General features: G+C 44.8%; 4 protein-coding genes across 6 annotated transcripts in view; 3 read left to right on the forward strand and 1 right to left on the reverse strand.

The window, feature by feature from the left end:
* The window catches only part of LOC135394766 (phospholipid-transporting ATPase VB-like), an 82,488-nt gene extending 73,865 nt beyond the window's left edge, over positions 1 to 8,623 (forward strand). The window contains exons 16-24 of the mRNA XM_064625725.1: positions 75 to 155; positions 224 to 568; positions 2,230 to 2,284; positions 3,248 to 3,450; positions 3,519 to 3,719; positions 4,592 to 4,672; positions 4,747 to 4,851; positions 4,916 to 5,103; positions 5,766 to 8,623. Of these exons, the coding sequence (XP_064481795.1) occupies positions 75 to 155; positions 224 to 568; positions 2,230 to 2,284; positions 3,248 to 3,450; positions 3,519 to 3,719; positions 4,592 to 4,672; positions 4,747 to 4,851; positions 4,916 to 5,103; positions 5,766 to 6,030 (1,524 nt within the window). The 3' untranslated portion in view covers positions 6,031 to 8,623. The remainder of the gene's footprint in view (positions 1 to 74; positions 156 to 223; positions 569 to 2,229; positions 2,285 to 3,247; positions 3,451 to 3,518; positions 3,720 to 4,591; positions 4,673 to 4,746; positions 4,852 to 4,915; positions 5,104 to 5,765) is intronic.
* A 486-nt stretch (positions 8,624 to 9,109) lies between these two features.
* Positions 9,110 to 9,550, reverse strand: LOC135395935 (uncharacterized). Its single transcript, XM_064627020.1, has one exon. It carries the CDS (start codon positions 9,548 to 9,550, stop codon positions 9,110 to 9,112), a length of 441 nt encoding a protein of 146 aa, XP_064483090.1.
* A 376-nt stretch (positions 9,551 to 9,926) lies between these two features.
* On the forward strand, positions 9,927 to 14,773 carry LOC135394768 (transmembrane protein 272-like). The gene is made up of 6 exons (XM_064625728.1): positions 9,927 to 10,020; positions 10,402 to 10,480; positions 10,844 to 10,951; positions 11,051 to 11,110; positions 11,406 to 11,621; positions 12,757 to 14,773. Exons 1-6 carry the CDS (start codon positions 9,982 to 9,984, stop codon positions 12,945 to 12,947), a joined length of 693 nt encoding a protein of 230 aa, XP_064481798.1. The 5' UTR covers positions 9,927 to 9,981; the 3' UTR covers positions 12,948 to 14,773.
* A 2,783-nt stretch (positions 14,774 to 17,556) lies between these two features.
* On the forward strand, positions 17,557 to 24,244 carry LOC135394769 (transmembrane protein 272-like). 3 transcript variants are annotated; one of them, XM_064625729.1, is made up of 7 exons: positions 17,557 to 17,731; positions 19,976 to 20,087; positions 20,616 to 20,699; positions 20,870 to 20,983; positions 21,062 to 21,121; positions 21,997 to 22,197; positions 23,685 to 24,244. In XM_064625729.1, the coding sequence occupies exons 1-7, from the start codon at positions 17,705 to 17,707 to the stop codon at positions 23,888 to 23,890; spliced, it is 804 nt and encodes a 267-aa protein (XP_064481799.1). In that variant the 5' UTR covers positions 17,557 to 17,704; the 3' UTR covers positions 23,891 to 24,244. The 3 variants fall into 3 exon arrangements, with proteins under 3 accessions (XP_064481799.1, XP_064481801.1, XP_064481800.1); XM_064625730.1 differs by lacking the exon at positions 17,557 to 17,731 and adding an exon at positions 18,441 to 18,568; XM_064625731.1 differs by lacking the exon at positions 20,616 to 20,699 and having other exon boundaries at positions 17,558 to 17,731.
* Positions 24,245 to 27,136: the final 2,892 nt, after the last annotated feature.

A 27,136-nucleotide genomic window follows, 5' to 3' on the forward strand; every position in this document is an offset into this window, starting at 1 on the left:
CACAAGGGCACTGTATGAATCGAATTATATTTCCCGTTTTGTTTGCTTACGTTGTCTTTACTTCCTCCGCTCAGGAAACTGCCGTAAATATAGCCTACTCGTGTAAATTATTTTCCTCGGACATGGAGGTCATCACCCTGAATGCTCGCTCTCAGGTATGTTTTGCAAAGTAACATCTCCTTTTGCGGAACATACCGTAATCTTAGACGTAATTTTACCACAGGAGGCGACCGACGAGACAATCCGTTTCTACTTGGAACAAGTGGAACGAGACATGACCTGCTTCGACGAGGAGTCGTCGTCGTCGGTGTCGTCATACTTTTCCTCCGCAGTGGCATATTTCTGTGGCCTGTTCTTTTGGAAATGGAAAAAAAAAAAGCACGAAGATGAAGACGACGCAGTTGGACGTCGCATAGGGACGTCGTTCAGGCAGAAGCGGAAGCGTGCGCTCGTCATCGACGGGAGGACTTTGAGCTACGTCCTAGAGCGCAAAGCTGATCGTCTGTTCCTTCGGCTGGCCCAGCAGTGCAGCGTTGTCCTGTGCTGTCGCGCAACGCCGTTGCAGAAGGTAACCATTGCTGCTGACGTCTCTTGTGATAAACAATTGCAGAAGTTGTTGGACCTCTAGAGCTGATCATCATTATAACCAAGTCTCACTGATGTCAGCTTACTGTAACTGACATTTTTTATGCATTTGGCACTATATAAAATACGAGGTTAAAATATTAGGTATAGTTAGAGCCTGAAGTTTTAGGGCTTTACCCGATTCTTCCCCGAATTTGCACCCCGAATTGAAGGTTGCCTCTTTAGGGTTAAACCCGATTTTTACCTGGCAAATTGCCCTCACTGGGATGTCTGCAGGAATGCATTAATTTACTTGTTTGGCAGAAAAATTCAGTTACATCACCATTTGTACCAAACCACTACAGTTAGTTGAGTAACTGAGTCCGATTTCACCCCGAATTTAGCATACTGGAAGCTTTTAACCCGAATTCGCGTGAATTTAGTGCACATGTTTATTTACCCAATTTTTACCCCCCGAATTTACAAAAAAATATTTCCCGAAAACTTCAGACTCTAGGTATAGTTAGGGCCTGACTTTTTTGGGTTATATTTTCCAGCAAAATCGTATGTGTGTGTGTGGGTAAATATTGGGTTATATTTTGCTTCAATAATTCGGGTGTAATCAGGCTGAGCTGAACCTGATTCAACCCAATTCTGGTTGAATCGGGTTGGATCAGGCATAACTTTGGTTTACTCGGCGTAATACACATGACACACCAGTAGACAAGAGAGTATCAATATTTAATCAATGCATCTAAGTGGCAGCAGGGTCTGTTTTGACAGCTTGTATTAGCATATTTATGCATTTACAACACTGGTTCCAAAGTTGTGTGTTAGGTGTGATGACTTCGGATTCCCCTCGTCTAGCAGTTTTCGGGGAAATACCGGGTCAAACCCTGTTTTTCCTGATTTGAATCAGGAGGCAAATATCGGGCATAATCGGGTATAACCCTAAAAAGTCAGGTCGTAGGTATGGTCTACGAACTGCCAAGTTTATAGAGTTCACAGCGTTTCTTTGATCGTTCTGCTTGGCCACTGCTCTGCCGTGCCTGGTGTGGTTCCTGTCATTTCATGGGCAATCCTCGCCCCCTAATACATAGAGCCTGAAGTTTTCGGGAAATATTTTTTTTTTAATTTGGGGGGGGGGGGGGGGGTAAAAATCGGGTAAATAAATATGTGCACTAAATTCATGCGAATTCGGGTGAAAAAAATTCCAGTATGCTAAATTCGAGGAGAAATCGGGCTCAGTTACTCAAACTAAGTGTACCGGTTTGGTACAAACGGTGATGAAACTGCATTTGCTGCCAAATAAGTAAGCTTGTGCCCTACAGAGATCCCAGTGAGGGCAGTTTGCCGGGTAAAAATCGGGTTTCACCCTAAAGCGGCAACCTTCAATTCGGGGTGCAGATGCGGGGAAGAATCGGGTAAAACCCTAAAACTTCAGGCTCTACTAATACAGTACTTCTCTACTTATGCTATGGCTGTTTTTCATCTGGGAAGGGCTTGATCTGCAAATGCAGAAGAGTGCTGATAAATGACGACTGATGAATGATGACTGGGATGACAATACTAGTTTGCTTTGTGTTGTAAGGTTGGGTCTACACGTTGTGTCCTTTTTTTTATAGTGCTAGCCACATATGCCAACACTGTGTATGTTGTTCGCAGGCATCAGTCGTGAAAATGGTGAAAGACAGGCTCAACGTCCTGACATTGGCCATTGGTATGTTCACCTGCATCACTGATAATAATGGTCACAGGAGTTGGGAGTATGTTTGCATGGAGGAGACAGGGAAGTGTACCTTTGTGGTTGCGTTAGCCATGTTCAGAAACCATGAACTCCATTGTTTACAATCAGGTTTTTTTTTTAGGCTCCAAAAAAAGATGCGCAAAATTTGGGAAAATATCGGGACAGGGAGCTGGGCTCGTTGGCATAACTGCATTTGAGGATAGCTGGAGTCAAGAAGACGCGGACACAACGGGACATGTAACGACGCGGATTCGGGACTTCGGTGCGCCGCGACGCCCTTAAGTGCACTTGAAGCGCCCTCATATAATTAGACCCTGATGTTTTAGGGTTAAACCCGATTTTTCCCCGAATTTGCACCCCGAATTGAGGTTCACCTATCTAGGGTTAAACCCGATTTCTACCTGCAAAACTGCATCTAGGCTAGGAAGGAGTTGCCTCAGGACAGAAGCCGCCGATATTTCGAACAGAGACTGTTCTTCTTCTGGGCCCAGAAGAAGAACAGTCTCTGTTCGAAATATCGGCGGCTTCTGTCCTGAGGCAACTCCTTCCTACATTCTACCGGTTCGCTGGATTTCTACCCATCTGCATCTAGGCTAGGCACCTCAAGGCATCGCCATACTAGTTTCTCACAAAATATGCAACTGCCCCTTACTTCTGGCACTCTGGATAAATGGTACAGTGAACGTTTATTCTACAATAACGCCAGATTTCTCCCCGAGCTCAGTCTGATGGTAATTTTTCTGCCCGAATTTGCATGAATTTTCGACATCAATTTATTGACCTGATTTATACACCCCGAATTTGGAAAAATATAAAACCCGAAAACCTCAGGGTCTACATATAATGCACGAATTTTCTTAAATGCCACATTCAAGTTTATGTGAAAACAACCTCTATGTAATCTTAGTACTTAGCACTACCCATGATACTGCACAGGTGATGGTGCAAACGATGTCAGCATGATACAAGCCGCAGACATTGGTTTGGGAATCAGCGGCCAGGAAGGAATGCAAGCTGTCATGGCGAGCGACTTTGCCCTCGCTCGATTTCGATATCTGGAGAGGCTTCTGCTCGTGCACGGCCACTGGTGCTACGACCGACTGGCTCGGGCAGTCCTCTACTTTTTCTACAAGAATGCGGTGAGTCTAGCGTCCTCTCTGTACAGATCCAGGCTTTACATGTGTGTTCTGTTTCCTTTTTTTTATAGGCCTTCATCTTCATCCTCTTCTGGTACCAGCTGTATTGCGGCTTCACGGGAGCTGTCATGATCGACCAGTTGTACCTCATGCTGTACAATGTGCTTTTTACTTCGTTGCCACCCCTCGTTCTTGGAATCTATGACCAAGATTGTCCCGCGCACCTGCTTTTGAAACGCCCTGCTCTCTATACACCGGGAAGAAAATCTAAGGTGCTTCGCCCACATTCTTTTGGAGTAACGTTAATACAGTCGCCGACCGATTTTTCGGACTTGCTCGATTATTCGGACTCGTTCGCGGAACGGCCGCGGGTCCCATAGAGTTGATGTATAAGAACGTCCAAAATTTCGGACGCCGTGCAGCTCCGTCGCTCGATATTTCGGACTCTGTTTGCCCATTTCTCTCTTGGGGTGACGGAAAATATGGGTATCATCCGAAATTCATGTCAAATGAAATCAACCAACTAAAATATCGAGGCAAAAAAATAGGCAGTGATGATTGTTCATTTTCCATTCCTCTGAGTAGAAGAGGTCTGTCGTAGCCCTTTTGCGTCTTCGTTCTTGGCCAACGGCCCAGCACGTGCTGTCCGCCCGCGAGTCGCGCTACGGCGCTGTAAAGCGAGCTTCACCTAAAACACGCATGCGTTAGGTGAAGCCGACTTGCGGACTTGATGACGGCGGTGCCTCTCACAGTGTACGTTGACGATATGTCGCTTCGGGAAATAGAAGCTGATGTTATCAGGTAGAGCTGGAAGCGCGTTAGGAAAGCGTCGACAATTTTTTCCAGCCTACTAGGGCTTAGTAAAGTTTATTTTGAAGCGAAATTAGTTTTTTCGGACTGCTCGATTATTCGGACTTTTGCGCGATCCCCGCCGAGTCCGAAAAATCGGACGGCGACTGTATTTTGGTAGACTGTTCAATATCACCACATATACCTTTGGTTCATATCACCTTTACTCTTTTTTTCTTTGTGTGTGTTTGTATATGGTGGAGGGCGGTCACTGGAATATATCACGCCAGCTTTTTCGCTCTAACCTAGCTCTAGCCTAACCTGCCATATTGATCTCTGCTACGATCTCTTGCAGACGTACACCAGGTACTCCTTCTGGATAAACATGTTGGACGCCCTCTACCAGAGCATCATCATCTTTTTTGTGCCATTTCTGGTAAACCAGTTTCGTTACTTACGTTTAGGTGATGACGCTGGTCACAAATTCTCACCCCGTAATTTTTGCTTTAGGTGTACTATGACAGCGACATTGACATCTGGGAGTTTGGCACAACCATCTGCACAGCGTGCTTCTGCGTTCAGATGCTACACGTAGCTGTGGAGTGCAAATCTTGGGTACGTGAATACGACGAAGAGCGTTAAATCGTGGTGCTCATTTTCTCACCTCTGTCCCGCTCAGACGTTGATGCACATGATGTCGATCCTGGTAAGCTGCCTCGTCTACTTTGGGTTTGCCCTCATGTACAACAGCCTGTGCTACGACTCTCCGACGCTCCAGAACCCGTACTGGGTCATGCAACATGCCATGAACAATTCACAGTTTTGGTTCTGCCTGCTTCTCATTCCAGTCATCAGCTGCTTGCCAAGGTACACCAAAAAGGGCCCATTGTAGGCACTTTAAGTGATCAATGTTTAATGTTTTCGAAGCCACGTCAAAGGCCTGCGTGTTTTGATGGTCAATAACGTGCGAGGGCATGTGCCTAGCGACAAATTTTTGTGATGCAAGATAAAGCGTATACTTTAAAGGATGCAACACGCAGAAAACTCAGACAAGACATTACCAGTTTTTTAACTTTCCTCTGCCTTTCTTCAAGTGTAAGTCTTTAAGTGTAACTAAATAAACGTGTGCTCTAAACTCATGCAAATTCAGGTGGAAAAACTTCCATTATGCTAAATTCATGGAGAAATCTGGATCAGCTACTCAAACTAACTGTACTGGTTTGGTACAAACGGTGATGTAACTGCATTTGCTGTCAAACAAGTTAATGTTTGTTCCTACAGACGTCTCAGTGAGGGCAATTTGCCGGGTAAAAATCTGGTTTCGCCCTAAAGGGGCAACCTTCAATTCGGGGTGCAAATTCGGGGTTAAAGAACTGGGTTAAACCCAAAAAAACTTCAGGCTCTGCTTACTACCTAATAAAAGGTATTAATCCGTGGAGGCACGCCATTCAATATTCTATGATGATTATATATGATGCGTGTGCCACCGTGTATTAAACATCTGCTGAACACGATGCATTTTCTTCCAGGTTTGTGGTGCGCGCCCTGCAGGCCAGCCTGACGCCCAACGACATATTACTGACTCTCGTGGAAGAGAAAATGCGCAAACGTTCACGCGACTCGACCCGTTCGATGGCGTGGTCGCAGGAGAGTGCTGCTGTAGTGTTCCGCTCGGCTAGTCCTCTGCGGGACGAGGTGGCCACCTTGTCGGTTCAGTGTTGCACGACGCAGGGTGGTGGTGGTGGCGTGCGACCCAGAAGCAGGGATGTGCCGCCAGAGGCACTGGTTACGTAGCCCATATGAGGAAGGAACACTTAGTTTTGTACAGGTTTCAAATTTGGAGGGTATTTAAAACTGTCGTCTGCTTCTCGTTTCTGCAGTGACAAGGCTGATGCGGCGTCACTCCCGGATATGGTGGCTACCGTGTGTCGTGCGATTCAATCTTAAAAATCAGCCATACAGCAAGGGGTCAATGTAATTGCGTCGACCTCCGTAGCTCCACCTACTGGTGGATTTTATTTGGCTCCCTTCTAATGCCGAATGTGGTTCATAGATAGACCCCTGTGTTTTTGGGTCTTGCTTTTTTTTTTTTTTTTTAAGAACAGGGAGGTGGAGGGGTAAAATTTGGTATTACGTCGGAAGCTGTAAAACAGGGTAAAAATCAGGGGATGTATCGTTTTGTGTGAAACAGCCAGGTCTAACCCCGAACACAAGGTTGTGAGTATGGAGTGTCATTTGTAGAGTCTGAAGTTTTCGCGAAATATTTTTTCCTACATTCGGGGGGGGGGGGGGTAAAAATCGGGTAAATAAACGTGCGCACTAAATTCATGCCAATTCGGGTGAAAAAAAACTTCCAGTACGCTAAATTTGGGGAGAAATCGGGCTCAGTTATTCAAACTAAGTGTAGCGGTTTGGTACAAACGGTGATGTAACTGCATTTTCCTGCCAAACAAGTAAGTTAGTGCATTCCTACCGACAGCCCAGTGAGGGCAATTTGCCGGGTAAAAATCAGGTTTCACCCTAAAGAGGCAATCTTCAATTCGTGGAAGAATCGGGTAAAACCCTAAAACTTCAGGCTCTAGTCATTTGACTATACCAGAACTGTAAAATGACACCATTGACGGCAGCGATGATGAGATCAGCCTTGTCCGAATGAGAGTGAGACATTGATTTGAAGCTACTTCATTCTGTGACACAGACAGTGCTCTTTTCCTTCACTGCCCCGCATGGTGGCCACGTGGCTGGACATCCAACGTGAGCCAACGGGCTGCCATAAACTGTGCCACGCAGTGCCTTGATACCGGCCACGTTTCTTTCTTCGCAAACAATGCACTCAAGGAACTATGCAAAGCAAAACTTGTCAGTGATACTAGTCAAGCAGTGTTTCCTCTCTTGTTCCAAGCCACATTTCCTGCATTAACTGTGCTGCAGTTTGTTTGTTTGACTGGCTTCCCAACTGCACTGTTTGTGCAGGAGTTGAGATACTTATGTTGTTTTGTGTGAAATTAAGGTTGTTGATTGTGAGAGAAGGTTGATGAACCATCAGTCACCTTTTTTTTTGTGTGTGTGTATGTCAAGTGATTTTTATTTGTGTGGACACCTCACCTTTGATTAGTTTTCTGCAAGTGATTTGAGAATGCAGACTTGCATGTTTCAGGGGCCAATGAGAAGATAGTGCACACTGATGTATCAAGCATGCTCTGAATAGCTCTTATGTTGGGTTCAAGATTGCTACACGTATCAGTAGTACACAAAAGCACCAACACAATGTTGCAGGTGTTGCTTCTTACGTTTTTAGTCTGCACCGTAAGTTTGAGTATTTTACAGATTGGTCAGAATGAATTGTGCCATAACATGCGACTTTCTTGAGGGCGTTAGACGCACATGTGTTTTATACATAATGTAAAACCTAGCCGCTGTAAACCACAAAGAACGAAAATTAATTTCAAAAGTGGCGATAGGTAGCGGTCCCCATATCTTACTACAGATATTGCTGCACTCACCATAAAACATGATTAAGGAAGCAGAGTTAACTGGGCATGACATCAACAAGAATGAAGAACAAGATTCTACATATTTGCCAAAATCACATCCTCTTTGACTTACCAACATTACTTTATGACTTTATTCAGCATGACTATTATAATGCTGGGAGTTGATATCTTGCAATCAGACCAGAACTTAAGTGGCTTACAATAGAAAATATGTGGACAATACAAACAAATTAAAAAAACAAAATAATATGTAAAGGAATCAAAAATATTAGCACCCTGCAGGGAAAGATCACATTCTATTAAGACAACATTGTACCAACGCGCCTCAGTTCTGCATGCAAACAACAGACTTGAAGAAGGCGTGATAAGCAGATGATGTAGCACATTGAAATTGTCGGCCAGACGCAGATGAAAGGTCACATGAAGGCCATGAAGGGTATGGTAAGCTTCCATTCACAGAAGTATGTCTTGCTAACTTATTTGCTTTGTCTTTGGTGTAAGAAAATGGCCAAATGACCACCCTGTTGGAATCATAACGTGTATGCAACCAAAGTGCTTCCACCTGTGAACATTTTTTTTATGCTCGATGTTCCGCTAAAATGTATTGATGAGGTCTTGACGCCTGTACAAAGATGTATCACTATAGATTCTTTTTCAGAGCACAACACAAATCAAATTAGTACAACAACCTGGAAGAGCTTGTGTACATAATATATTTTAGACAGATTTATAGAGAAACTAACTTTCACTGTGTACTATACCAGGTACGGTGCAGCTTGTACAGACAATACGAAGTTGACACAATCCGCATGCTGCAAAACTTGTGATATATTTTTGAAGCGCCCCTAGCACTTGCACAAAGCAAGGTTCTGAATAAATTTGTACCAATTTTAGATGTTGATGGTTGCTTACTGTCCTGCACACAAAAGAAACAATCCAAAGGTACGTGGTGAAAGGTCTCAACTACTGCTGTGAGAATTTACATTGCAATCTGGATGATGATGTGTGGAGGGCAGCTGGGGCTGTTTTCCCCACCAAGAAATTACTAAATGACAAGCACAATACAGGAAAGAATTAGAGGCAAGGGTATGTTCTGTCTCCGTAATTCGCTCCCTCAATCTGCTGCCTTACTCGCAAGTTTTTGCTCGACGTTTATTTATTTTTTTTTTTTTGCGAAATTTTTGCTCGACGTGACCTACAACCACAGGAGACCAGTGCTGCCACTCAGAACCAAAGAACGAAGACAAACAGTGGTTTCTCACAGGATGGAGCAGTGGCATAGTTTTTAGTTTAGTAGATGTCGGCAAAATGGGACAGCACGGCTATAAGGAAGACAACACACAAATCATGCAGTTACCACTTGAATATGTGTGCATAGTTCAGATGCGTTCCTCGAAGTAATCTCCCCTGGTGCCGCCAGTCTTAGAGGTCAGCCTGATATCTGTAATTTTCAGCTCCCGGCTAACACCCTTGCACATGTCGTAAACAGTCAATGCTGCAACGGACACTGCAGTCAGTGCTTCCATTTCAACACCCGTTTTTCCCGTGCACTTCGCTAGAGCATCGATGCAGACCGTATGGTCCTGTTGATCCATCGTCATCGTTACATCCACTTTACTAAGTGCAACGGGGTGACACAAGGGCACGAGTGTCCATGTCTGCTTAGCGGCATTGATCCCAGCGATCTGAGCTGTCGTTAGCACGTCACCTTTCTTGATTTGATTGGATTTCACCAAATCGAACACCATCTTCCCCAAAATCACCTTTCCGGATGCAGTGGCTGTACGGATTGAATCGGGCTTGCTTGAAACGTCCACCATGTGGGCACTGCCGTGCTCATCAACGTGCGTCAAGGAGCTGTAGTGTCGTCTGCTAATGCGTTGTAGCAGACGATACGCAATTGAGTAAACGAGCATGTTGCATGCAGCGAAGTCTAAGTGCTCACAAGTAATATAACCTTTTTATAATCGTGCCTGCATCCCTCTGAAGGACATCGCTTGGTGCTGTTAGAGATAAAGGATTTTTTGTCACCTTGGAAAGCGACGTGTTGATAGGGTTCGCTTGCACCGTTGGCTGCAGAATACGTTGTGTTTGGTGGTACGTTTAAATAATATGTACATTTCAAAACAATTCATTTTAAATATTTCACATTTCTGTTTTCTTTGGCATACGTTTTGAGAACAAGTACGTTTCGCTTTTACACTTTTGTTGTAAATTCCCGTTCCTGCGGGACTATCTGTAAACAGGCATCATGGCGACGTCGCGGGAAGGTCAACCCGAGGCAGATCGGGTAAGAAAACATTAACTTTTTCGACTTACTTGGTGGCCCAACTGGTCTGTGCTGCGGATACGCTTTAGTGGACGTACGCTTGTTTATAGCGGGTGGTAACTATTAAGTTTTCACTGCGCCATAACAGTGAAGGGAAACGCCCTGCGCTTAACTGCGTTATCGGAGAAATTTTCGTTGTGTCTTGCTCAGTCTTTTATGAACCAACCAACAGCAGGAGTTGGTGTTCATAACATCGCGTGTCTCTTCCGCGAGAAATGCCCGAAAAGTGTGACTACTCTTGCCCTCTGCGGTGAAGAAAAAAAAACAAGTGCACACATGGATAAGTGACATCTGTGTTTTGTGCGTTTATATGGTGTCTATTCTTGTCTCGTGTGGTGGCAGATCGCGGATGATCCACCTCCGGCTGCCAACAATGCCAACGTGGAAGCACCAAGGGAGGAAGATGCTACGGACTTTGTCAGTAAGGTCGACCTATTCTGGTTAATCGAAGGAGTATTACAACTCATGCATGCAAATGGATATCATAATAGTCTTTGGTTACATAACAAATACATACTAGGGCGTGCCATCTGAAGTTCATACACCAAATCACATTAGCGAGCTTACCTATATTTGTAGTATTATGCATGAATGTCTTCCTATATACATCACGTAAACCTTGACACTTAAGGTGTAATTTTTTACACTTTGCCTTCTAGCACCGAGGACCTTATCTGTAAGGCAAATTTCATTTTGTCACGTCCTTTGTGTACAAACTGATTAGTTTTTTAGTGCAGTTTGCACAAAAATGACAAAGATCGTTTTGTTATCCTCTCTGAAATAGCTCCACCTCCCTACTCAACACTATCTGCAAAGGTGAAAGAAGCGAGGCAGTCATCAACAAGCACAAGGCACTTTTTAGGAACTGTCTTGGTCCTGTTCTGCGGCACAGGTGAGTTAGCCTCACAGAGCCAGTCATTCTTGCACAATTAATTTGCTAATTAGCGACTCTTGAGCAGTCATTGTAATTTGTTGTTCGTCATTTTTCTAGTGGGTCTGACCTATCTGCTGGTCGTCACAGTGGTCATACCAATAGTAATGGTTGTCATAGGTGAGTTGTGTCTTGCTGATGCTGGGCTCTGAAAAGTGATAATAGGCTACAGAAAGAGTTTCATTTGGTACAACTTCTTACAGCTTTTGTAGAGTTGCACATTGGGACTTGATCTGTTGACAGTGTCAAACTTCATAATTTTGTGGCTGCTGTTTTCTCAAGAAAGCACAGGGTTCTCTGGAGTTATCCCTGTTTCCTTCTACCTTCATTGTTTTTCATCATCTCACCTTGACAACAAGTTTCAAGTGTCTGAAATAGGCTCGGACCACCTTTCTTATCTCCTACACTCTGACAGGTTCCTACTACCTGAACGACTGCCCCATTGAGAAGCACATCCCCATTTACCTTGTCACTGGGGGCGTTGTTGGAGTTGTAAAGCTGCTGTTGAGCATCTACAGTCGTTGCACGAAGCATAAGCGTCCCGAACATGAAGCAGAAGGTCCACACGACAGAGAAGCCATGTTCTGCGACATGGTCCTAAATTGCTTCCTCTTCGGATGGTACATTGCAGGTATCTTCACATTCTGTCTTCTGCCCTTCCTGTCTACAGGGTGTCCCAGAAAACGTGTCATAGAATTATAATACAAAAACTACGACACCTAGAATCACGCGGTCAACAGCATTTGTTCTTACTGGTCTTTGCCACCTCCTAATGTGAATGTCATGTAACGTAAGTTTAATTATGTCAATTTTTCTGAACCGAACTTGGAAATTTGCCAAGTAAATGTTGCTTTTTTGCCCCAAAAATATGAAGAGCGTGCCGAATTTACTGAGATTCATGATAACTGACAGGGATATTGAGGAGCTTTCCCGTCGGAAAAAATACCCTAGTGACCTTTACTTGGTAACTTTCTGAGTTCAGTTCGCAAAAATATACATAATTAAACTTGCGTTACATGACATTCACATCAGGAGGTGGCAAAAACCTAGTTATAATAAATGCTGCTGACCGCATGATTCTAGGTGGTGTAGTTTTTTTTTTTTTTTTTCATAATTCACTTACACGTTTTCTGGGACACTCTGTATAGCGATCTTTTGAAGTAAATGCCGTTATGGTAAGGATGATATTATGACGCTCTGCGCAAATATATTGTGTGGTTGCTCCTTGTGTGCTGCCTGGCGAATCAAGTATTGTTTCAAAAAATCTAAAATTGCAGGTAACATTTCTTTGAGTATGAGGAGAGGGCGACACGAAGGGACAGACTGTATTCATCCCGTTGCGTCCTTTGTCTTCTCATTCTCAAGGAAATGTTCATTACACCAGCTCCCTTGCCTCTATCCTCAAACCTAACCTCAAACCCAAACTGTTTGGCTCAAACCTAACTGTCATTTCCTGAACTCAGTCTACACGATTGGCAGTTTATTTACGAATGTTTGTGTATTTGATTATACTAATCAGCATATTCTAAGAACTGAAGTACGATTCACTTGTGATAAACACAACACATAGGTGATTCTCACACAACATTGCATATAAACATTGTACACCACCTTGACACTGTTAAATCACAATGTATGTAGCACTGAGGGTGTTGGGATCTTTTGGAGTAATAAGCATACCATATCTGCTCCTCAACCTACTCGAGAGCAGTTTCACTGCTGTTTATGACTGGTGCTTACGTGTGCTGATCTAGTGTTACCTTCAGGATGTGTCTGGATTTTTGGGGCTTACCTGCCAGACTTCAGTGATCCGGGGAGCCTGGAGTACTGCAACAAGACACTGTACTACTTTGCTTTTGCCGTTGTGGCCTCGGGAATAATTTTTTTGGTTGCAATTGCCTCATGTGCCTGCTGTGTCATTCTGTACCATGCCTGCTGTAAGAGACAGAGATACTAGTTCTGTGATCATGAGATTGTGTACAACGTTCAACTTGTTGTACGCAGTATGGTGGAGTTAATTTGCCTCAAGCATTGGGGCTTATTTTTCTCCTTCTCAACTTCATTGAATTTTTGTTTACTCTTAGTTTCTTTCATCAATGCTTAGTAAGCATGTGTTCAGCAATTCTAAGTCGTTTCAGATCACAAGCTTTCTTCTTGTAGCGAACACTTTTCTTTTTTTTTTTGTAACCATTTTAATGTCTTAACGAGGGTCTCACATTTATGTTCTGATATTTATTGACATATTTATTAATGCACACTTGCTTCTTCATAATGAGCTAAGAGTGCAAAATATTTAAGCGTGTTCGTAGAGCAACCCTTAAAAACTCAAATAAGATGGTACCTTTGTGGATATGCAGCACATCAAATGCAACAGATCGGGTAATCCCACTGCTACTTAACTTCACCATTGCACAAATGCAGCCTATTTTTTATTCAGAGGTGCTCTGTTGATATGCAAAAATGGCTCTTGCAAGTGATACTTCTTGACCAGTGGTTGATCCCCCCACAGGTAGTTGCCTCCCAAGGGATACAGGTATCTTTGTCATGTCAGCATTTGATGACAGTGACCAGTGATAAAGGTGTGGGGTGAATTATGTATACTGTAATCGTTACTACAATGAAAATTTTATATTACATGAGGCTGTTTTCAGGTTGAACATCTTACACATGCATAAAATTAAGTAAAAATATGCGCAGTACAGCACAACTGTAGCACAAGCATGCATAGAATTTGTTTTTCAAACTTGCTCTGATCCCATACATGTCCATACCAAAAGATACCATACCAAAGATTTTTTGTGATTTCTGTAGACGATGTAACAGATGGATCGAAGTGTGCTGTGGCACTCCTGTAGATGTGCAAAACGACAACACACACATAACTTATACCCCTGTCACATGGGCAGTCTTCAATAATCATTGAAACCAATCGTCATTGAAAATGCGTGTAGCGCCACCTTGCGTGTAACGTGTCAACCTGTCGGGGAACATTGAATCCAATACTCTTTGGGAAGTTGACACGTCACACGCTTGGTGTCACTACACGCATTTTCAATCGTCATTGGTTTCAATGATCATTGAAGACTGCCCGTGTGACAGGGATATCAGTACCACGACCTGCTAATAGTCTTACTAGTAGTAGGCTGCACTGGTGCACCACACATATGCCGCAATATGTGGTGCAGCAGACATTGCACTATTCACGAAAGCAACATGATGTCGATCGGTCACGAGTCTCTTAGAGCAATAGCTAGTGCAATAACTAGTGCAGCACTCTCTGAATTCTATTATGGCAGCTTTTCACAACCAATGGACATGCCTGTTTTACGTGATACTCCATCTGTTTTGCCGTCATATTTGCACTTTTGGGACGAGTGGGACGAGCTCGCTCATTGTCCGCAATAGTGTAGAAATGAATTAACATTGTCATAAACATTTCATTGCAAATAAAGCTGTATTTGTGTTCACTTTTTCGAGCTTCACGGAAGTAGAAAGTGCGTCAGGTGGTACATAGAGTTTATTTACATTTTACTTACTCTTTGCTTATACTACTTGCATGGTTTGGTGGTACATAGTACCATGTTCTACGTATAGTGTTTTGCATTGCTGTGGGATGCGGTTTTGGAAGTGTGATATTTATCTCATCCTGAGTGTGTGAGATCGGGTGTCATATAGGTATTTATTATATTTGTACACTGCTTTTTTGCGTGTGTTTGCAGTTAGAACTTCATTAATAAAGGTGCAAACATGATTCCACTATCAAATGGATGAAGTCCATGTCAACTTCGTGTTGTGTTTTCTCTGAAAATTGGCCTTCTATTTTTGGACCTAAAAAACCCCAAGGGGTTAGGCTTACCTTTTTTTTCATTTTTGGCCAAAAAATAAAAGTGCTCAGATCGAGCTAAAATTGCGCATAGAAACTCGGCAGGAACTGCGCTTTAATTTCAGCGCAAAATTTGTACCGAAAATTGACCTTCTATTTTTGGACCTAAAAAACCCCAAGGGGTTAGGCTTACCTTTTTTTCCATTTTTGGCCAAAAAATAAAAGTGCTCAGATCGAGCTAAAATTGCGCATAGAAACTCGGCAGGAACTGCGCTTTAATTTCAGCGTAAAATTTGTACCGAGAATTGACCTTCTATTTTTGGACCTAAAAAACCCCAAGGGGTTAGGCTTACCCTTTTTTCCATTTTTGGCCAAAAAATAAAAGTGCTCAGATCGAGCTAAAATTGCGCATAGAAACTCGGCAGGAACTGCGCTTTAATTTCAGCGTAAAATTTGTACCGAGAATTGACCTTCTATTTTTGGACCTAAAAAACCCCAAGGGGTTTACCTTTTTTTCCATTTTTGGCCAAAAAATAAAAGTGCTCAGATCGAGCTAAAATTGCGCATAGAAACTCGGCAGGAATTCCGCTTTAATTTCAGCGCAAAATTTGTACCGAAAATTGACCTTCTATTTTTGGACCTAAAAAACTCCAAGGGGTTAGGCTTACCTTTTTTTCCATTTTTGGCCAAAAAATAAAAGTGCTCAGATCAAGCTAAAATTGCGCATAGAAACTCGGCAGGAATTCCGCTTTAATTTCAGCGCAAAATTTGTACCGAAAATTGACCTTCTATTTTTGGACCTAAAAAACCCCAAGGGGTTTACCTTTTTTTCCATTTTTGGCCAAAAAATAAAAGTGCTCAGATCGAGCTAAAATTGCGCATAGAAACTCGGCAGGAATTCCGCTTTAATTTCAGCGCAAAATTTGTACCGAAAATTGACCTTCTATTTTTGGACCTAAAAAACCCCAAGGGGTTAGGCTTACCTTTTTTTCCATTTTTGGCCAAAAAATAAAAGTGCTCAGATCGAGCTAAAATTGCGCATAGAAACTCGGCAGGAATTCCGCTTTAATTTCAGCGCAAAATTTGTACCGAAAATTGACCTTCTATTTTTGGACCTAAAAAACTCCAAGGGGTTAGGCTTACCTTTTTTTCCATTTTTGGCCAAAAAATAAAAGTGCTCAGATCGAGCTAAAATTGCGCATAGAAACTCGGCAGGAATTCCGCTTTAATTTCAGCGCAAAATTTGTACCGAAAATTGACCTTCTATTTTTGGACCTAAAAAACCCCAAGGGGTTTACCTTTTTTTCCATTTTTGGCCAAAAAATAAAAGTGCTCAGATCGAGCTAAAATTGCGCATAGAAACTCGGCAGGAATTCCGCTTTAATTTCAGCGCAAAATTTGTACCGAAAATTGACCTTCTATTTTTGGACCTAAAAAACTCCAAGGGGTTAGGCTTACCTTTTTTTCCATTTTTGGCCAAAAAATAAAAGTGCTCAGATCGAGCTAAAATTGCGCATAGAAACTCGGCAGGAATTCCGCTTTAATTTCAGCGCAAAATTTGTACCGAAAATTGACCTTCTATTTTTGGACCTAAAAAACCCCAAGGGGTTTACCTTTTTTTCCATTTTTGGCCAAAAAATAAAAGTGCTCAGATCGAGCTAAAATTGCGCATAGAAACTCGGCAGGAACTGCGCTTTAATTTCAGCGTAAAATTTGTACCGAGAATTGACCTTCTATTTTTGGACCTAAAAAACCCCAAGGGGTTAGGCTTACCCTTTTTTCCATTTTTGGCCAAAAAATAAAAGTGCTCAGATCGAGCTAAAATTGCGCATAGAAACTCGGCAGGAACTGCGCTTTAATTTCAGCGTAAAATTTGTACCGAGAATTGACCTTCTATTTTTGGACCTAAAAAACCCCAAGGGGTTTACCTTTTTTTCCATTTTTGGCCAAAAAATAAAAGTGCTCAGATCGAGCTAAAATTGCGCATAGAAACTCGGCAGGAATTCCGCTTTAATTTCAGCGCAAAATTTGTACCGAAAATTGACCTTCTATTTTTGGACCTAAAAAACTCCAAGGGGTTAGGCTTACCTTTTTTTCCATTTTTGGCCAAAAAATAAAAGTGCTCAGATCAAGCTAAAATTGCGCATAGAAACTCGGCAGGAATTCCGCTTTAATTTCAGCGCAAAATTTGTACCGAAAATTGACCTTCTATTTTTGGACCTACCATTTTTGGCCAAAAAATAAAAGTGCTCAGATCGAGCTAAAATTGCGCATAGAAACTCGGCAGGAATTCCGCTTTAATTTCAGCGCAAAATTTGTACCGAAAATTGACCTTCTATTTTTGGACCTAAAAAACCCCAAGGGGTTAGGCTTACCTTTTTTTCCATTTTTGGCCAAAAAATAAAAGTGCTCAGATCGAGCTAAAATTGCGCATAGAAACTCGGCAGGAATTCCGCTTTAATTTCAGCGCAAAATTTGTACCGAAAATTGACCTTCTATTTTTGGACCTAAAAAACTCCAAGGGGTTAGGCTTACCTTTTTTTCCATTTTTGGCCAAAAAATAAAAGTGCTCAGATCGAGCTAAAATTGCGCATAGAAACTCGGCAGGAATTCCGCTTTAATTTCAGCGCAAAATTTGTACCGAAAATTGACCTTCTATTTTTGGACCTAAAAAACCCCAAGGGGTTAGGCTTACCTTTTTTTCAATTTTTGGCCAAAAAATAAAAGTGCTCAGATCGAGCTAAAATTGCGCATACAAACTAGGGAGAAACGACGAAGAAGGTAGAATCTTTTGATTGTTAGAAGAAGAAGAAGTGGAACACAATTATTTTATCCCCCTGTGACGGAAGAACACTATCGTCTGCCGCTGTTTTCCCCCCAAGAAGCTGCAAATGGCTGGAACTGTGAATCCAAGCAACGTAAGCTATCTCGCCTCAGTTGTAACGTTTACTTGCCAGTGAGACAGGTTACGAGATTTAGGGCCAGTTCTCACTTGACGACGCCCGACGCGGCGTCGTGAGCGGGCGGCGGAAGTAGAGGCGCATTTCCGCCGTCCCGTCGGCGCGCACGATTTTCATGTTCCCATCACAGTGGCCTTCCGTCGTCCAAAGCAGACGAAAAATCAGGGGGCGTGGCCTTTCTGTGCCACCTAATTGGTCGCCAGTTGTCGTTCTCGGCAGCTCTCGCCGACGTCGTGAAAGAAGGTCGGTATGGAAGTTTTTTCGCTCGACGTCTCTCCTCTCCCGACTCCGGACATGGGCGTCTATTTCCGTTCTACGTCGGGACTATCAACTTTTATTTCTGCAGATTTTACTTCTGACTGGACTTCTTCTGGACTTTTATTTCTGTAAATACAATAGAAAATTCAGGAAGCACCACATTACGTCAGTTTCTGGAAATATTCATCGTGTGTTCAACTTAAGAAGAAAGAAAAAATAGTCCGTCAGCTCTGAAAACATTACTGCGCCGCAGACAGGTTGGCTAGACGCAGATGTAGGTCACGCTCTCTCCTTGCGCCAGATTATGTAATCCATCATAGTCACTCTGCTTACGTAACACTGGCCGCATTACACTACGCTGCAGCAGAAAGTGCGCTCTCCTACTTAGCGCATGGTGGCGCTGCAGTATTTCTCCTGGCGCGCTATTGCACCTCCTACGCGCTACCTCCAACGGCGTATATATAGCTGACGGGCTGGATTTCTCTTCCTTTTTAAGTTGATAACTGCGCAAGAACGATGAAGGGTCTCGTCGACGTCGTAAGTTGAAAGCTTCAGTGTTGGATTTTTGTACCGTTTTTAAGTTGAACACGACTATAGACACCGTTGCCGTCACTGTGGCAACCCTTGTATCATGCCTTTGGCCACGGAGGAAAGAAGAAAAGGAAACGCCCCAACGGCTCTTTGACAGAAGAGAGAAGCGTGGGGGCGTGGGGCAAGTGACGTGAGGATAGGAGATGAGCGGTAGCTTCTTTGGAGCCACGCGATGGTCACGTTACCTGAGTAGCCGAATGAGGTCGCTTTGCACACGCCACTTCGGCGCGCTACCACCACACCTCTCCAAGCATTCCGAAAGTATACGTTGGGGGCTCCCATAGAGATGTGCATAACCGAAACCGGAAAGCGGGCGGGACAGGCCCCCCAGTCTCGGGTTAGCCTCAGAGCAAATAGGGCTCCTCCTCTCTTTCGTTTCTCCGTGCCTTTGGCGTAGAAAGAAGTGGGCAGTCGTATAGCCACTGAAGGACATCTTTCTGGAGGGCTTCATCTGTGTGGAACGTCCCAAACAAATGGTAATCGCTTGGGGCTAAATGTGGGCTGTGGGGATGGGGCAAAGCCTCCAGGGCCAGGGCCAGGGTTGTTAGCGTCAAATTCGCATTTTCAGTCTGATCATTTTCATGAAGAATGACGGTTCAGGACAACATCCCGGGCAATTTCTAGCGAATTGCGTTTCGGATGGCGGTGCACCTCTTTTCATCCCTAATCGACGTGGACTAGTACTTTGCATTAATCGTGATCCCATGCTCGAAGAAGTTCACATTGGCGACCCCGCATGTCTCAGAAGACAGTTCCATAGACTTCCCAGAGGATGGCTGCACCTCGCATTTCTTTGGCGGCGGGGACGCCTCATGTCGCCATGCCATGCTTCTTTTTATCTCTGGGTGATAGCGATGCGATAAAGAAAAAATGGGGGTGGGGGTGAGGTGATGCGTCCCGGTTGCATCACATGTGATGACTGATTGCAAAATACGTTCCCCTCGTATTTTAATAATTGGGGGTTTACGTCGCGAGACAACTGAGGTTCCCCTCGTATTAAAACCGGTTCAGCAGCTGCTCAGAGACTGCCATGCGCGCTCCTTTCTGGTCACAAGTGATGTTTCGGGGAACCCACATTGCGCACACTTTTGCGGAACAGTAAATGCTCTAGAATTACTGTCTACACAATGCCGACACTAATATCACGCTGGGCTGTAATCAGCCCTCCGTTTGCCCACATATGCTCACACATACCCCGCTCTACTATCCGTTCGCTGAGCTCATTCGCCACATTGAGCACTAGTGCATGCTCATGGGTGAGTTTGGCCGAGGTGTGCCCATAACGTGGGGCAGACATCTTGCGCAGTCTTTTGAAATAAGTCACTTATTTGATGCTGTTCTCATTACGTCTAGCAAAATCAGGAGTCGCCGCCAGGTCCCGAGTTTCCTGCTCTGACCGCCGCTACAGCGGGCGCTCAGCCGCAGCGCAATGAATCTCCTCAACCAGAAGCAGCAATGGCAGTAGGTAATGGTACTTTAACGATTAGGCAACGCGTGTCAAAGTTCATTAACGTCAATTTGCTTCTGCTATGCACTATACATACCCTCATCGCCCACTCATCCGTGGAAGGCTCCTGCGATTGGCTATCAGCCTTTGCACGACGCCCCCGCTTCGCAATGTAGTGCTGGCTCTCTCTCTCTCTACCCCAAGTCCCCACTTGGCCGCGCGACACTACATTCGCACGCGCGGAGCGATTCTTGTGTGGGGGCGCGGTCAGGCTTATGTTGTCACCGACTATACATATCGATATCGGTCGCCTGATAAAGACATCTCCTCAAGGGCAGGACTGGGACCCAAACGGAATACTTAGAGCTTTTCCTATTTGTAAACAAATGACGTCATAGTGTTCAACAGCGCCACCAATTTCGTAGAGTTGGAACTACGGTCGAAGCTAGGGGCGAACAAGATCGCGCTCGAAAGCCATTTGTCTTCAGGGGATTACGATGGTCCCTGAAAGGGATACGACCTTCGGTCCTACTTTTCTTTCAATAGGAGGCAACGAATATGTGCCCATTCGTGGAGCCCAGCCCTCCCATTCCCTTCGGTTTCAGTTTGTCTACCAACGTCGTCTATCAGGTACATATCTTCCCTGTTTGAAAAATGTGGCGTTCTCCAGTGCAGCCCGGTAATAACAGCAGATACGGGGATAGAAGGGATACGGTTCAACCGTCCCAGAAGATGTGTTAAATGTTAGACTCCTCATCGTACATAAATGCTGCAACAATAACCGCTGTGCTAAAATGCAGGTCAAACCGGTGCGGCGCCGTTGATTTTGGTGGCACGCGTGCGAGAAATTCAGGTGACATCTAGCAACGAGTCCGAGCTCGCTGGCAACGTGTTGGCCTTCATTGGGGCGTCAGGTACGTGCCACTTCTGCTTCAGGCAGGCACACTGCCGACCTTCCGTTATGTGCTAAAAGTTTCAAACATATGTTCCAGTGCTATGCACCGCTACACTGGTGTTTCTGCTGGTGATTCCGGTACTGATGCTGGTCATTGGTAAGCATCAGAAGATCTTTATAATCGGATCAGGTGTTCACGTTCTTACGTGACGTTCCTTGTTGCAACATTCAGATTGCGCCATGAAAAGGAACGAGACGGAAAACATAAAAGCGCTATTTCCCGCGTTCCTTTTCGTGATATGCTCTACATCTCCTTGCATTCTGATTGCAGCTTTCCGTCAATACGGCATAAATGTCGGGTAAATGTATTCGCCAGGACACTGTGCCCGCCTGCACAGGCTCACAAAGGGCCTCACCTGTGTGGCTCCTCACGGAATACGTTGTATACCCTCACGTATTGATGGCCTCACGACGACTGGCCTCATGAGGGCCCTCACGATGAGCCTCATGAAGGACAATGCCTCACGTCGGTCCTCGTGAGGAACATTCAGCATGGTCTGGCCTCACTCACCCTCACCTCACGACGATGAGGTGAGGGTAAGGCGTCTTCATGAGGGTCCTCATGAGTGATGACGCCCAGCTATGGGTACAACTACACAGCTTCTTTCATGCACCAGGGGGCCTCGACTCCACACCAGCCGAATATAAAGAGCAGGTTCGAATCTCACTGCTGGGGCCCTTTCGGAACATCGCTATAATTGCTATACAGTCACAATCCTTTATAGCGAACACCTTTTTAGCGAAAATACCACTACAGCAAATTTTTTTGCGGTCCCGCTGGAGCCTATAGGTCCAATAATAGACATCCTTTTTAACGAAAATACCTTTACTGCGAATTTTTTTTGCTGTCCCCTGAGTTTCATTGTAAAGGCGTTTGACTGTATATACCTACGTTTTTCATGTCGTACGATATCCCAGACTGTACGTGCAGCACTGACCATGTCTATATAGTTGTGTGTTTATTCATTCCAGGCATTGTTTATGTGAAGGACTGTCCCGCAGAGAAGAACATTCCCATTTACCTTATCGTGGGAGGAGTCTTGATGCTTGTTACTTTAATCAGTGATATCTACAGCACGACCAAGTGGCGCAAAGAAGGCTACAGACGTCGACCGATTGCGGATTTTCTCCACGTCGTTTTCGATTTTTTTACGCTCGGCTGGTTTATAGCTGGTATGTCCACCCTTGTGAACATTGCACCACACGTAGTCATTGTAACGTGCCGCAGCCTACAGGCAACCTTACGTGGCTTAGATTGCTGATTACAAAGTAGAGACTGTTAACGGGTGCGATAATCGCCCAACCGATTATGCTCGGTCGCTGTCGTGAGGCGGTGTATGCCTCAGCACAGTCGTGGCCCTATGTCTCGAACGCAGTCTCAAAGCTGAAGGGCAACGCTGAGCGGCGCTGGCGTCTGCGCGGACCACACGCCTCGCAAATTACATTTAAGTATGACGGCGGCCGTACACTGTACTGACGCCATGGCGCCCTTACGAACGCGTGCGCTATGAATTGTGTGTACATCATCTGAAGTATGGAGACAGTCTCTCCCTCAGCAAAGGAAAGTCACGCACGTGTCTGTCTTGTGGGGTAGGGTATGTTGAAAAAGGGTTAAAGCTTGGGCTGGTTGGTGACTCATAGTTAAAAAGATCCTCAGTCCAGGGAAAGACGAGGACGAAACAAAAAAGACGAGGACACTGCACTGCCCTGCCAACCAAAGGATTTTCATTTCGTGAAGCCTTACGTCGAACCGTCACTACGGCAATACTACCGTGAGGGTGTAACGCTCGAATCGCACGAAGCGGTCCACAAATGCACATGTCATCCATGTTTGTTTCGAGGCGATCGTCCCTCAGGAAGCGTACAGTGAGCTCGCGAGCTCACTTGGCTGGCGCGTGCCCTTGGGGCGCCCCTTGCAGATACGGGCGCTTTGGGAAACAAAATTCTCCTCCCTCAGGGCTAGAGGTTACATAGGGAGACCTGAGGGTTGGTTGGGAATACGGGGGTGAGTGTCCCCATTTCGAGAGCAGGGGGATTATTCAACCAAGGTCCTTCTGCAGGTTCCGATTGCCATGGCAACGGCGACGTACCCTCAGGCCGACGTCATCGGTGACGTTGCATGAGAGTGAAGCGCACGTTCCGTTGTCTGCTATTACGGCACGTTTCGACAAAATTCCTCGAAAACTACTTACAACAAACTTATTATTCTTTTTTTTTTTTTTTAATTCCGTGTTAGCGCCGCGAAGCAACTGTGGCTTATTATTCTGAATGAAACTTTGTATGTGTACAGTACTCATGAACATAGTTGTGGCAAAGTTTCGGAATCGCCTCGGCTGTACGAGACCGTCCCTGTAATGCCTTTCGTGATGTCTTAATTACATATAGGAACCCTCGATCGCCCTCCCCCTTTGTTCCCTCTCGTGCCAGACCTCCTGTTTACACAGCTATCTCTTGTACACCCAACTGTTATCATTAAGTGACCGACATGAATGCTGGTATTTTTTAGAAGGATAAATAGAGGGGATATAGTGATGCAGTTATTACCTGCTTTCTTGATCTCATACATACGAAGTGAGGACTTGGCGTGCCCTTGCTCTTCCTTTTTCCCCCTCTTCCCGACGAATTTTGTCACACTCACATCTTGAACCAACTGCACGCAGGTTGTGTGTGGACGTTCCGCGTCTACGTGCCGGAGTTTGACGACAAGAACAGCTCCAACTACTGCAATAAGACCCTCTATTACTTCGCTTTCACCTTGGTGACGACCAAATTGGTGATGATCGTCGTGTTCGGCTGCTGTCTCTGCTGTTTAGTGTGCATTGGCCTGGCTGCTTCACCGGACGATCATAATCGTGATCAGCAATAACGGCCTCGTGTCGCTCCTTCTAGATGTTCACAATGTTGTTGATCTGTCTCAGAAGCTGCATTAGAAGCGTCCAAGGTTGAACGTCTATAAACCTACAGTTCATTTAAGCCAAAACGTTGTCGCTCACTTGTACGCATAGCTATGGCGCATGCCCAAAAACAGTGGACGACGGCGGCATGTCCAGCGGTCCGCAAACAACGCCGGAAGATTCCGGGTGCGGCTGGCACCAGCCGCGTTTGAGGAACAAGTGACGAATAGATGAAACATCGGAAGAATTCTACGAAAATGATAGGACAAAGGAAGTTATCAAATCCAAGCTCAGCAAGGTGGTGTCATCCGCTTGAAAGAAACAGGGCGATTGGCTTACGTTTTCGGAACTGTTATCGTGAACACCTTCCTATGCACTAAAACTAGCTAATGCTAATGAACTCTCACTAAAAGGCAAAGAGCCTCTAGCCAATACGTTCTCAGGTCCGATTTCCACCGAGGGCTGCAGTTCTCATGAACCTTCTCTAAACGACAAAAAGTAATTTTTCCTGGGAAAAGCACTTAGGACCGAACATTGGGGAGAGCAGTGAACCCCTGGCCCTGTGGTTGCGGTTGTCAAGCGACACTACCGAAAGTGTGCGCTTGTGAAATTCCTCCTTCACGCGGGACTAAAACCGCAGAGACTAGCTTCCTGGGGAAATTGTTCATCTTTTATGTAACTTCGTCAAAGTAACATATAGGGAAGTTCCAAATTCTCGTCTACAAACATCGGTACGTTATGAGATGATCGTTGTTTGTTACGCGGCGAAGGTTACAAATTCTGCTTTGGCCCTACATTAGGAGGCTAGGGTGAGTCTCATCTTAGCGACGAGCAGTGTATTTATAACGGCAGAGGGCATTGTGTAGTAAGGTTAACACTTGACGCGATTGTACGACAGCTCATGGAAGAGAGACTTACTCGCTTTGTGCTCCGTTCAAGAAACTTAATATGTGATAAAAACAATCAGATTCCTTCCTAAAGAAGCACAAAAAGGGGAACTTATCTCATCATATCTGATATTGGTTTAGTTTACGTATATTAAAACTGAAACAACACTCAGAAACACTAGACAGTGAAGATTTCCATTCAGAATATTTAATGCGCCAAAGTACACTAGTGCAGTACAATATCAACACAATTTCAATACAATGTAGCACAAATAGGATGCACGAAATGCTTACACGACACAAGCTAAACAAGCCCTAAACAGGCTAAGCAGCGCGCAATATTAGTCATGTACAAAAAACCGAGAAGAACAAAGCATGTGCGCCAAGCTGGTGTATACCACACTCCTTCACCGTCTTGCAACGTCTTACACGGACCATTTTGAGATCAATATCCGATTTCATTAGAGAAAGGTCAACATCTAAAAAATGTATATTAGGTAGCAATTAACTTGAAAGTAAGTCGTCACTTCTACTAAGTAGTTCATTTCCATTACCTGTAACTTTGTTAGTAACTTAGTTACAATTTTTGCGCAGTTACTTAACTGGTGACGAGTTCCTCTGTACTTCCCCATGGTTACTATGTTAGCATCTCACAGCCCTGCGGCACAGAAGACTCATCTCAATACTTGCTGCTGGAAAAATGTTGTCAGGTATTTCACATCCGCTCCGGAAACGAATGGTATCAGAAAGCAAACGAGCATTACAAAGGCTCCGGGACAGTATTTTGAACAGTATAAGGCCCCCGGTCATCGGGAAAGTTAGAAATTTTCGAAACCCACAAAATTTCGCGTACCCATTAAATTAGCGAACATTTTTTTTTACATTTTCTATCTTTTGACTCTATGAGATGAGCAACAGAAGATTGCGTACTCATCTCCCTAACCATTTAGCCCGCTTGTTAACTGTCATTTCGCGAATTTCGCGAAAATTAAGGGGGTGCGAAATAATAGGGTTCTACAGTAACTGCTTTAGAGCGGTTACTATAGTAAAACACAGCCCAGGTACCATGGTTTTTTGGGTGTGCGCGTGCTTCGTGTACGTTGTGCTGTATCCCATTTGAGAAGTATGGACGTTGTTGTTCTAGAATAATCCTCGATTTGGGCTGAGCTTTTGGATATATCACATGTTCAGTCCTTAGAAACCGTACGACTCTGTTTAAGAATTTTTGTTTTTTTTTTTTGTAGGTGCATTATGCGTATTCAGCACGAACTTTGATGGTGGATCTGAATTCTGCGACCCCATACTCTATAGGTCTGCGCAGTTCTGTGCTGGCTCTAGTATTTTTGTCATCGTCGGTTTATTCTGTATTGCCGCTCTGAACGCAGGGGGGTGCTGCCGCATTCCGGGTGGTCGCTATCACTATGCACTGTAGCGGAACAAACGAAAGGGCAAACCGTTCAAAATCGGCAGGCGCACCTCCCGAAAGCCACGGAAATCCGGGCGCAAGGTCAGAGGGGACTCTAATTCGAGACACCTGTATATAGACAGCCCTCAACGGGGACAGCAACTAAAGAAATGTCTCTCTACGTCTGTATAGATGGTTTGCACCGGCCCCAAAGAAAGAGGGAAAAAGCACCGGGAAAGCTATGGTGTGACGTCACGTGACGTCACTTTTCTTTCCTTTTCTCTGTGCTGTACAATAAAGCTGGAGTTTGTCCACTGTGGAGATCGGGTGTGTATCGGTTTCCTCGGCATGAGAAACGCGGTGGCGGCTACCCAAGTAGCACAGCATGTTTGCTCAATATTGGCAATGTCGGTCCAATATTGGTCCCCGGTATTGCCAATATTGGGCAAACACGTTGTGCTGTTTAGGTACAGAGCTGCGTAGCTTCAGTCAGATATTCTCCCTAGAGTCACTAAATAGGGAGCAGAGTACCGACACTGAGCCACGCCGGCGAGCGAGCCCGCCATCTTGGTTCCGGCGCGGCGCGGCGTCGCCTAGCAACGGGACGCCAATTCTCCCTCTTCTCCGCCGGAGAACAGCGCGCAGTGGAGCCAACACCCAGGAAACCGGTTTTGGATGGAGGGGAATCATCATGGACGGCGCGTTCTTGGAAGGAGAAAACCACGTGACACGATCGGCCCAATCGCGGACACCGAACGGCGACTCCGGCGTGGAAAACGAATGCGATACTCTGTACCCCTATATTTAGTGACTCTAATTCTCCCTACAGAGCGGATATTTTATGAGCTTCCGCGACATTTGGTGTCGAAAAGCCTGGACTGACTGCATTAGCCAACGAGAGTTTCGTCGGGGAATCATGCAGCGCC

This window comes from Ornithodoros turicata, chromosome 5, assembly GCF_037126465.1.
Source record: "Ornithodoros turicata isolate Travis chromosome 5, ASM3712646v1, whole genome shotgun sequence".
Classification (NCBI taxonomy): domain Eukaryota; kingdom Metazoa; phylum Arthropoda; class Arachnida; order Ixodida; family Argasidae; genus Ornithodoros; species Ornithodoros turicata.